Source organism: Pipistrellus kuhlii, unplaced genomic scaffold, assembly GCF_014108245.1.
Source record: "Pipistrellus kuhlii isolate mPipKuh1 unplaced genomic scaffold, mPipKuh1.p scaffold_m20_p_11, whole genome shotgun sequence".
NCBI classification, from domain to species: Eukaryota; Metazoa; Chordata; class Mammalia; order Chiroptera; family Vespertilionidae; genus Pipistrellus; species Pipistrellus kuhlii.
The window spans coordinates 48,484,577-48,496,715 of NW_023425416.1; the positions used below are offsets into that span (position 1 = coordinate 48,484,577).

Below are 12,139 nucleotides of genomic sequence, written 5' to 3' on the forward strand. Positions count from 1 at the left end.
TGACTAATGAGTTTGCCAACCACTGGCCTATGGAAGCTCCACCTCAATAAAAATAACAGTTGAAGAACTATTCGAGACATTTATTCATGTGAGCAAACGCCTACCAAGTCGTCGTTAGTCTGACAAGAAAAAGAGTAGCCCCCGGGACGGGTACACATGGGAGGGCAATTAACCAAAAAGCACACGTAAGAGAAGGTCTCGGTTAAAGCACATCGTATGTTGAGAGGGACTGTTTTGAGATTGTGAGGATATGCCTAATTCCCCTCTCCTCCTTTTCTATTTTTCTGTTTTTCCCAACTTCATACAATGAGCATGTGTTGGCTTTATAATTAGACATTTGTTTAACAAACTGAAGGATGTGTTTGCAATTTTTACAGCCGATCTCAGTGTTGACTGACATTAACTACAGTCCATTCGAGCCCCAGGTGTGTCCACGTGAGCTGCTCTGTGGCAGGTTTGAGCTGCCTGTGTTCAAACAGGTAGCCCTTGGAACCCCATGGAGAAGACCATCCGGATGTTCTCCCCACCTGTGGACGATGCTCTGAGCACGGGGTCCAGAGATGGCGTGGGTACGGAGCGGGAAGCAACCCTTGGGAGTTGGGGGCAATGACCAGAAGTGGAGCAGCGGTTTAAGGACTGGCCAGAGACACCCTCCAATACGGGCATCGAGGCGAGTGCCAGAGCAGTCAAAAGACCGTTTCTGGTGGGAAGTCTGGGTGCCACGCCTCTGAGGATGGGAGCCCTGGAGACTGGGAGGGACCGAGTGAAAAGGGAAGCAGAGACCGGGAAGCGAAGGCACAGGATCCGCTGCTCATTGGTTGTCATTGTATCCAGAGGAGTGTTTCACTGAGGAAATGCTGAAGATGTTCCTTCCCACTGGTTCTCACTCCCTTGGGCGTCCATGGGACGGACCCCTATTGCGGGAGCTGACCTGAACTCACCTCTGGACCCAGAAGCGAGAGGGGGTCAGGCACCTGCTAAGCTGGATTCCTCGTCTCTGCCTTGTTCCCATCTGATGTGTGTTTTCCAAACCAACGTGGCCAGGAGTCCTTCACTGTTTAAGCGGGGAGCTGCCTTCCGGACCCCCAGGCCTAAGCCTTCACTGGACATTTGAGGAAACGGGAGCCCGGAGAGGAAGTGTCTTGGCGGAGAGCACGGGGTGAGTGGGCACCACAGTGTGGGCGAGGGAGCCTGCTCCTTGCTCCACGCTGCCCTCTGGGGGTGAGCACGCCGTCAGGGGCTCAGCCACCCCCGGGACCAACACAGGGCAAAGCCCCAGCTCCACATGGGAGAGTCGGAAACAACCACTGTCTCCTACAGAAACGTAAGGTTTGTCCAGCAGCACCTGACAGTCCCCCGCCATGTATCACCAGGAAATGCAGGAACCAAAGCTGCCCCTGTTTTTGGTGCCATTTTACACCCATGTATTTGCTACTGTTTTTGTGAACTCTTTCTAAAGCACGCTTCCTATTTCACTGCTTAACCAACCCCCAGAGGACAGCATCTGCAACAGCTCATCCCATCACTTCACGCCCCGTCCCACCCTGCGCAGGCACAGAATAAGCACAATCTAAGTGAGGGACGTTAACGTTATTTTCCTAAGCCTAGCATTTTCCCTCCCTTTTTAATTTAATTTTATTTATTTTTATTTTTAAACATATTTTATTGATTTTTTTACAGAGAGGAAGGGAGAGAGATAGAGAGCCAGAAACATCGATGAGAGAGAAACATCGACCAGCTGCCTCTTGCACACCTCCCACCAGGGATGTGCCCACAACCAACGTACATGCCCTTGACCAGAATCGAACCTGGGACCCTTCAGTCTGCAGACCGAAGCTCTACCACTGAGCCAAACCGGCTTCGGCTTCCCTCACTTTTTAAATTCGCGTCCCCCACCTCGCCCCTTTGGCAGCCAGTAGCTCCTTCTCTGTGTCAGTGGGTCTGTGTATCACTCGATCTTGACCACAGACCTAAGGAGCGTTTCCGTAACTTGCTCAGGTCACACAGTAAATAGCGACGCTGGGGCTGACATCCAGCAAGAGGACTGCAGGGTGCGTTTCCGAGTCGTTGCCTCTTGAATGACACACAGGATGAACTGGGACATTTTCTTTATGGCTCCCTGTCCTGGTTAGGGTGACTGGCCTTAGGCTCTGTGGTCACACAAACATATATGCCCATGTGGGGCGGTTCTGGATTGCGGGGCTATCCCTGTGCTTTCCCACTTCCCCTGGTCTCCAGGCACCAGGGTCAGCTTCACTCCTTCAGCTTCTTATTTGCTGATACTAAGCAGCTATATACAAGGAACCCAGGGAACCAGTTACCGTGTTTCCCCGAAAATAAGACATCCTTCAAAAATAAGACCTACTTACAGGTTTCCTTCTGAGTGAAATATAAGGCATCCCCCCAAAAACAAGGCCCCCCCAGGCTAAACATGAGAGATTTGGTCCACTGATTCTGAAAGAAATGGAGTCACAAAAAATTCACCAGGAAATTCAGGAATTGGATTGTTATGATGATGTTCCAGAAGATGATGACATGATTATCATTGAATAAATGAATAAATTCTTGATATTGTAGGATTTACAGTTTGTCTGGTTTGTGTTGACAACTATCGTACTACTGTACCGTATACAGGTAATAAATTTCCTTTATTTTCATTTAACAATAAATGTGTACCATATTCTTCTTCATGGAAAAATAAGACATCCCCTGAAAATAAGACCTAGCGCATCTTTGGGAGCAAAAATTAATATAAGACTGTCTTATTTTCGGGGAAACAGGGTATCTATTTATCTATCTATCATCTATCACCTATCTATCTGTCTATCTATCTATTTATCTATCTATCCATCTATCTTTATTGATTTCAGAGAGGAAGGAAGAGGGCGAGAGAGATAGAAACGTCAATAATGAGAGAGAATCATTGATTGGCTGCCTCCTGCACACCCTGCCATTGGGATCAAGCCCACAATCTGGCATGACTGGGAATCGAACCATAATCTCCTGGTTCATAGGTCAATGCTTCATCACTGAGCCAAGCCAGGCAGGCAACAACTGAGGTTTTTAGATAAGTCACCAACCACCGAGAAAGCTTGACGTGACTGCCTACTATTGTCATCTAGTCCTGAATTCGACCCTATACTCCCGGCATTTGTTGCCCATTTCATGTTGACAAGTTCTCACACCTCCAGACAGACCGTATCCTGGGAGTGGGAACTCTGCCACCGCTATTCCTGGCACAGTGCCTGCACCGATGCCCGCGGGGCTGGAGGGCTGCAAGACAGTGAAGAGGTGGAGTGGAAACTCGTACTGACGGGCCCCACCAGACTCCCGAGAGAAAGGTGGGCAGCGTGGCTTGCTCGCAGGGGAGCCTGCAGTTCACATGCTTTAGGTACCAGTTGTTTTCGTTTACAGAGAACAATCGCACAGGGTGCTGAGTGAACGTGTCAGTTGCAGTAGGCAGGTGGTGGGGAGAAGGATGGGTGAAGGGGAGCACCGGTTATTACGAAGGATTCCCTTCTCAATTTCAAGGAAGAGGATGGGATCTGGGCCTTGGGGCCTCACGCTGAGAAGCCCCGAGGCCTTGCACATGGCATTTGCCCCGGGGACAGCAGGGGTCTTTGTTTTTGTTTTCCCATAAAGCCAGGGCTTTGCACTAGATCCATGTGACTCTCCCAGTTCCGAGATGCTCCCGTTCTTTCTGCTTCCTAACAGCCTCTGCCTAGTTGGATGAGCAGGGTGTAAAGAGAATCGTGTAACTAGGGAATTGTGTAAAGAGAATCGTGTAACTAGGGAAGCCCACGTGACAGACCCGAAATCTACCCTCCAGCCTATTTAAAGCTCAATTAAAAAAGGAAAAGAAAAAGGAGAACTGTTTACTGATTTTTTTTTTTGCCCTGCAACATACGTAGGCTTGACAACTCCGCCCCCCCCTTTAAGTAGAAACTGCTTAAGCTTCCTGCACATCAGCCGCTATATGCTTGATTTGCACAGCTCAGCTGGTCAGAGGAGCTAAGACATCCGTCCCCATCAGAAACTTCCCGGTAAGTCACCTCTCAGGCACTTTGCCTATGAGTTAGCTCAGCTTCTGTGATGAGTACAAGCGTCTACAGGAAACCCTGAGGAGGCATTAGACAGGCACCAGGTGCTCAAAGGACTATCTTAAACTATCATCTTGACCATCAGGAAGAGCTTCAGACTTTAGAATGAGTTTCAGACGGTGATAACATCGAAGATACGAAACACGATTATGAATGAGAAATTCTAAAGGAAATGGTATTATTTCTCTGAAAGCCCTGACCTTTCAAAAGGAAGCTTTGTCAGAGAGGGGATTCTTGGCAGAGTCTGGGGAGAGGTTATCTTCTGGTCAGGACAAAACCTCCCGGCAGGATGCCCTCCGAGCATGCATCCCACCAGAAGTTGCATCTCAGTCTGGTTCTTTTGGTGTTTTCCCCCCCCACAGAAAAGAGGGAGGCTGAGAATTGCCTGAATTAATATCATCACAAATATCAAAGTCTCCCTCTAACATATGAGTCTCACAGCGCATGTTCGTGTGTGCTCCTTTTTCTGGCTCAGATGATCTTCCCCAGCTGCCCAGGATTGGAGGGAAGTCTCAGGCCAGGAGTGGAACGTGGGTAGCTGGGACTAGCTGGAGGGTTGCGAAGGAACTGAGCTTACACAGGAAGGGTGGTGACGGATGAGACATTGTCCACTTGGCCATTCCTTACTCAACGCGACTCAGGAACTGTAAATGCAAACTTCGGAGGAAAGGAGACAGTGGTCTGGATGTTACAATTGGCCATTGGCCTCAGGACCCTCTCCGGGTCCTGGCCTCTGCAAGTCCATTTCGTTCTGACCACAGAGAGAGAGGGGCACCATGCTGATGGGCCTGCCCGTTGGTTCTCTCACCAAGGAGGGAGAGACAGGATGACATGGTGGGTGAGCGTAGGTTGCCTGTGTTCAGAATCAGTTGCTCCCCAGCTGTGTGTCTTTGGGTAAGTCACGCATCCTCTATGGACTCTGAGAGTCTCCTCTGCCACATGGGAGCGGTAATGGGACCTGCCTCACTGGGTCACCTTGAGGATTAGTTGCCTTGTGAAGCTTAGTGGTTGGCATGCATGGTACGCTGGGAAACTTAATTATCAGAGTAAGCCTGAGGTGATGCTCACGAAAGCCCGCTCCAGGGAATGGCAGCTTTGGCATAGATTGCCAGGCAGTGCTGGACTGAGGGTGCCTGACCACGCTTCATTTTTTTTTTTTCTTTTTCTTTTTAAAAAAAATATTTTAGCCGAGACCGGTTTGGCTCAGTGGATAGAGCGTCGGCCTGCGGACTGAAAGGTCCTGGGTTCGATTTCGGTCAAGGGCATGTACCTTGGTTGCAGGCACATCCCCGGTAGGGGGTGTGCAAGAGGCAGCTGATCAGTGATTCTCTCTCATCAATGTTTCTGACTCTATCCCTCTCTCTTCCTCTCTGTGAAAAATCAATAAAATATATTTTTAAAAAATATTTTACTGATTTTTTTACGAAGAGGAAGGGGAAGGAATAGAGAATTAGAAATATTGATGAGAGAGAAACATCGACCAGCTGCCTCCTGCACACCCCCTATTGGGGATGTTCCTGTAACCAAGGTACATGCCCTTGACTGGAATCGAACCTGGGACCCTTCAGTCCCCAGCCTGATGCTCTATCTAGTGAGCAAAACCAGCGAGGGCCTGGCTCCATTTCTTGAAACTGTTATTCAAGTTTCTCTCACTGCATGTGGCTGTGGAACCATCAGATTTTATTTGGCAAGATGGTCCTTTTCGGAGTTTCCCCTACAGAGCGAGTAAGCAAGGAAACTAGCGGCAAGCCTTCCCTTTATTTTAAGAGTTCATTCTGTGGCAAAACACACACACACACACAAAACACAACACAAAACACACACACACACACACACAAAAAACACAACACAAAACACACACACACACACACACACACACACAAAAGCTCAATTAAATGTAGAAATCTATGTATCTATTTCAGGGACCCATTCGTGTGTAAAAACGTTCGCAGTCATGGTGGACCCCTCGCTGCCTTCTGGGGCTTTCCCAGAGATCCCTGCTTCTGTCCTCACGGGGCTGAGCACGATGGACCAAGTGTTCGCCACCACCGATTACATCGACTACAGCGTGTCCGAGCCCTGCCTGAAAACCGACGTGAGGCAGGTGGCTGCAGGACTGCTGCCCCCGCTCTACGCGCTGGTGTTCATCTTCGGCTTCGTGGGCAACCTGCTGGTCGTCCTCATCCTGGTCAAATGCAAAAAGCTGAAGAGCATGACTGACATCTACCTGCTCAACCTGGCCGTCTCCGACCTGCTCTTCCTCCTCACCCTCCCCTTCTGGGCTCACTACGCAGCCGGCCAGTGGGTCTTCGGGAACACCATGTGCCGGCTCCTGACGGGCTTCTATTTCATCGGCTTCTTCTCCGGAATCTTCTTCATCATCCTCTTGACCGTTGACAGGTACCTGGCGATCGTCCACGCGGTGTTTGCTTTAAAAGCCAGGACGGTCATGTTCGGGGTGGTGACCAGTGGGGTCACCTGGGTGGTGGCCGTGTTCGCCTCTCTCCCGGGAATCATCTTCACCAGATCCCAACAAGAGGGCACTCGCTGCACATGCAGCCCTCACTACCCCACCAGCCAGTATCATTTCTGGAAGAACTTCCAGACCCTGAAGATGGTGCTCCTGGGCCTGGTCCTGCCCCTGCTGGTCATGGTCGTCTGCTACTCGGGAATCCTGAAGACCCTGCTGCGCTGTCGCAACGAGAAGAAGAGGCACAAGGCAGTGCGGCTCATCTTCGTGATCATGATCGTCTACTTCCTCTTCTGGGCCCCCTACAACCTCGTCCTGCTCCTGAACACCTTCCAGAAGTTCTTCGGCCTCAACAACTGCAGCAGCTCCAATCGGCTGGACCAGGCCATGCAGGTGACGGAGACCCTGGGCATGACGCATTGCTGCATCAACCCCATCATCTACGCCTTTGTCGGGGAGAAGTTCAGAAGCCACCTGTCGGCCTTCTTCCGCAAGCACATCGCCCGCCGCCTCTGCAAACGCTGCCCCGTCTTCCAGGGGGAGGGCCCCGAGCGCGGGGGGTCCGTCTACACGCGCTCCACGGGGGAGCAGGACATCTCTGCTGGCTTGTGACCTGCCCTCGGTTTTCCGCCCCCGGGCGGGGGTGAGGGAGGTTATCTCAGTGAGGAAGCGGCCAAAGATCCTCCCCTCTATTTGGCATCTGCCCTTCCATTCTAGAACCCGTACAAGTGGATGAGACAGCCACCTTGTCACCTGCCCTCCCTGGACCTCAGCAATGGACGAACGCTCCCCTCCCTGCAAAAGTTCATTGTAAAAACTGTCCCCCTGGAGTTGCTGATGCTTGAGTTTGGTTACCTGGCCAGGAACCACAAAACAAACCAGGACATAGTTTCCTGCCTGCACAAGGCAACGTACGGGTTGTAAGTGTGTGTAGAACAGTCCTCGTCTCGCCGTGGGGAGGAGAGACTTGGACGTGGTCAGTTATGAAAGGCCGTCTCCTCGCAGGACCTCCCCTCCAAGGTGGGCAGTAAGCTCCCCGGGCACTCGGGACCAGCTGAGAGCCGGTGGCCTGGTGGAGCAGAGAGGAAGGGAGGGGGCCCCGCTGCTGGTGGAGGAGAGGGAAGCTGTGCGACTGGTTGGGAGGAAGGTGTGAGTTGGAGTGGCCTGGGCCAGCATTGCAGAAGTTCACCCCGTGCCCTGAGGAGGTCCTGGGAAGGTGAGCATTTCGGGCAGGGAGACCGGCAACACGCAGGTCAGGGTCATGAGGCCTCTGCTTGGGGTCACGGCACAGGAAGGGATGGGGTGGTGGGGAGTTTGTGCTCAGCATTTAGGGTAAGAGCTGGGCAGATTGGGGTGGGGGGTAAGGGGCACAGAGAGACCCTAGGTTTCAATGTGCAGACTGGAGATGCCCTAAAAGTGGCTTCTAGGGAGGTTTAGGGGAAAAGCAGGAGGGGGAGGCGGGAGAGGGGGGTGAGTGTTGTGAGCTTATATGCAGCCTGGTATGGACAGACCCTGGCCGTCTCTCCTTGATGCATCAGCTCTCAGAGCATCCTTCCTGCCCCAGCTCAGCCCCCAGGCATCTCCTGGAGGCTGTGAAGCAACATGTGTATGAATGCATGTGCCTGAGGCCAGGAACACTGCCAGCTCAGACAGGGACCCATATAGTTCCTGACAACCCAGAGCTTTATAAGCATGGAGCCCAGAGGTGAGGGAAGCCCAAATGACTAAGAGTCTGCCTGCCACACCCCCGCCTTCCTCCCCTACCCCCACCCCCACTGTCTAAGCATCGTCTTCCGGATTTAACCCTATCAACAGGCAGAGCGGAGAACAGGCTGCCCCCAGCTCTGTAGCCACAAAAAGTACAATTGACCAACCTCAGTGTTTCGGGCTGAGTGTGGGGACTGTAGATACTCTTCTTCAATGATGCCTCCTCCACACAAATCCTGCCCAAACACTAAGGGAGTTACCCATTTGGAAGGGAGAACTATGGGATTTTTCCCCCTCTCTCTGCAGTTGCTACTTTCCTTACTTAGCATATGCCTGAGAATGTTTTGAATTGAGGTAGCTAGGACCACAGCAGTAAACATCAGGAGAGGAAACTTACAGGAGTGAGAATCATCTGGGAGATAAAGGTGTCAGAAAAATAGGAGGTGTTAATGGTTTTTCTCAAACTCAAAACTTGAACCTTGTGGGTTGTGGTTGTTGGCAGGAAGTGACCGAAGTACCTGATCTTTCCCTCTTAAGGCAGTTAGGGGAGCATAAGTAGCATATGACCCCAGCCTCTGGCCTGATTCAGACATTCTGGTATCTTTGTATCTATCTAGAAGATAGATAGATAGATAGATAGATAGATAGATAGATAGATGATAGATATAGAGATAGATAGAGATATATGGTCTTCGTATGTATATAGAAAGTTACCAATTGCTTGGAAGAAAATATGTGTCTAATAAAACCACCCTCTAAAATAATAAATTATATTCTTGTTCCTTCAGTGCAGAGTTCATTTAGAGACTAGCACTTTAACTGTGATGGCATTTTGTAAGTAACTGGGAGAATTTCATCATGTATTGAGAATTGTATTTTTTTTAATAGTTTGAATAAAAAGTTGACCTGGTACCTGGATCAAACTTCCAGAATAATTTATATTTAAAGATGCTGCCTCCAGGGTGGAGTTTCTGAGCAACTGACCTTGGAAATCATTCAATTCCCAATTTAATTCTGTGACTCAAAAGAGTTGACACATTGCTGTTGATGCTTTAAAAAAGCACCCCATGTGTGTTGAAGCACTCGGCAGCTGTGTTTGCCAGTGAGGGCAGTAGATAACGCCATGGCTCATGGGCCTGCAGTCCTGAGTTGAAGGCAGTGGGATGCGGGGGGCGGAGGTTGGTTGCTATAAAGGCTGCTTTTTGTTCATTTACCATCTCTCTCAAGCACCTGGCTGCGGTGATGACAACAATGCCCGTGTGGACCTCTGAGCATGCGTCAGAGCACAGGTGCGCCAGGTAGAGGTGATGGTGACGTCTGCGCACATTCATGGTTGGGAACATGCTGGTGTCCAGGTTTGCAGGCTGCTGTGCTGTCACCTTCCAGCAGGTGGCAGCAGAACCAGCTGCCATCCTACTTGGATGTGGGTGAAACACTAAAAAGATAAGGACAGCTGGAGTTGGCTCTTTTTTTTTTTTTAATATATTTTATTGATTTTTTTTATAGAGAGGAAGGGAGAGAGACAGAATTAGAAACATCGATGAGAGAGAAACATCTATGATATCAGCTGCTGCCTGCACACCCCTCACTGGGAATGTGCCCACAACCAACGCACATGCCCTTGACCAGAATTGAACCCAGGACCTCTCAGTCTGCAGGCCGATGCTCTATCCACTGAGCCAAACCGGTTTCGGCTGGAGCTGGCTCTTAAGACAACTTCCCCAAAAAGCATTGAAGGGCCACTTTCCATCTCCTAAGCCTAGAGGAGGCAGGAGCCCGGGAAGGCCGACCGGGGGCTGAAGGTAGTGTAGAGGATGGGGTCAGGGACAAAGGGGATCTGCCCCAGATGATGCAGGCAGCTGTTTGGGCAGGTTGGAAGGTGTCAACTTTTAGGGCCAATATACATCACTTCTTAACTCCTTTCCATCTTAACAAGGGACTCCAGAATGAACATGAAGAAATAGCTGCCTGGGGTGTCTGCAGCCTTACCAGGGCCTGCCCCCATGAGCTCCTTCCGCCCATTTCCTCACTTCTCCTCGGCCTAGACCCTCCACTGCCTACTCTTCTCCGGAGTTCTGACTCCATTCACCATCCCCTGGGGCCGTGGTTGGCGAACTCATTAGTCAACAGAGCCAAATAGCAACAGTACAACGATTGAAATTTCTTTGGAGAGCCACATTTTTTAAACTTAAGCTTCTTATAATGCCACTTCTTCAACATAGACTCACCCAGGCCATGGTATTTTGTGGAAGAGCCACACTCAAGGGGCCAAAGAGCCACACGTGGCTCTTGAGCTGCAGTTTGCTGACCACAATCCTGGGGGAAGGGACCTTGCCCCTCCACACAAGGAGGGCACTGTGTACATGCGATGCATAAAATCCTTAGCACGGAGGAATAAGGGGAGGAATAAGGTACAAATTCATAAATCGCAATTCTGTTTACACTTGTACTCCAATGGTTCTCAAGTTTAAACAGCTCTAAGTTAAAATGCATTGGCATTTCCACTGCTACGATTACAAGCCATTTATTTGCTATTGGAGGGAACAAGACTCCCAAACATGAACATCAACTTCCAAGGGGTAACCTTCCTGATGAAGGTATTCCCCTTGCCATGAGCTTCCCCAGAGGCTAGAAGTGGAGATGAAAGCAGAGCCTATCCTGTGCTATCTAACTGCCCTCCCTGCTAATCTAACCTGTGGGCTTACAGTGGCCATGCGCCGGCTTCCCTAACCATCCTGGCCAGGAGGCAGAACTGAAATGCATTTCCATAGCTCCTTTGAATGTGAATAAAATCCACGGCGGAAATCTTGCTTGTATTTTTCCAAAACACCACTCCAAATGCTAATACGTTAAGTTACGTAGGTCATGATTGTGCCAGATTTTCCTTCATCATTTCCTTCAGGCATTTTTACAACGCTTATTTACGTTTGGCTCCATATTTTTACTCTTTAATTTGATTATAAGTTCGGTGTCATTGCAATTCTGTCATGTTTCAGGGATTTATTTTTGCTTCTTTTTTCCGAAGGTGGTAACTAGGTTTGTTAAGTGGATGTGTAGAAAGAAGTCTTTTTCAAACGTGATTCAATAGAAAGGCCTTCATGAAGAACGCTGTGCTATACTGCCCCCTTGTGGCCACTTTAGCCATCAACAAGGGTATCCTCCAACCAGCTGGGCCACAGAGAATGAAGACGGAGCCTTTTCCCCTTTATTGGTTTAAAGCTTGTCTGCTGGCACTCTTGTTTCTGAAGAACAAGGGGAGTGTGGGTGGAGGACACAGGTTGATGCCTGCGGTGAGATAAAAGTCCCAAATGCCCCTGCCAATCTCTGCAGATCGCTGAACTCACCATCTTGCAACAAGGTCCCAAAACGTCTTGTGGCAAAGCTTTCTCATAGCCCATAAAACGCCACGAGCCCCTCCCGCATCTCCCTTGCAGGTACCAAGTGTTTGTAGGTAGGTTTGTTTTACACCCAGGCCCTCCTCTCTCCCTTATTGATATCACCCCCATTTGATCACTTACGGTGTCATAGAATTTGAAACCAGGAGGGTTGCAAAGATCAGCCAGTCCGACCCCCTCACTTTACAGAGGAAGAGCGAGCCCACCCCCAGCCCCAGAGATTCTGACGTAGCAGGTCTGGGCCGGCTAGTGCAGTGATGTGTTTTCAGTCATGGTGCTTCCCCAACGCGCATGGGCAGCCAGCAGGGAGCCATTGAGTAGGGCGGGTGGGAGCAGGGAGGTGGGTCTGGGATTCAGGGGGATGGGGGGACGTGCTTAATCAAGGGTGCACACGGTAGTTTCTCGGGAGCTTTACAAATAGTAACAGCTGACTCCACCCCCAGGGATTCTCATTGGAGGGGTCTACA

The 12,139-nt window shown here is 50.2% G+C and overlaps 1 protein-coding gene across 1 annotated transcript; it reads left to right on the forward strand.

Moving 5' to 3' along the window:
• Window positions 1–3,987: 3,987 nt before the first annotated feature.
• LOC118715587 (C-C chemokine receptor type 5) lies at window positions 3,988–7,694 on the forward strand. The gene is made up of 2 exons (XM_045579501.1): window positions 3,988–4,043; window positions 6,023–7,694. The coding sequence occupies exon 2, from the start codon at window positions 6,055–6,057 to the stop codon at window positions 7,180–7,182; it is 1,128 nt and encodes a 375-aa protein (XP_045435457.1). The 5' UTR covers window positions 3,988–4,043; window positions 6,023–6,054; the 3' UTR covers window positions 7,183–7,694.
• The last annotated feature ends 4,445 nt before the right edge of the window (window positions 7,695–12,139 follow it).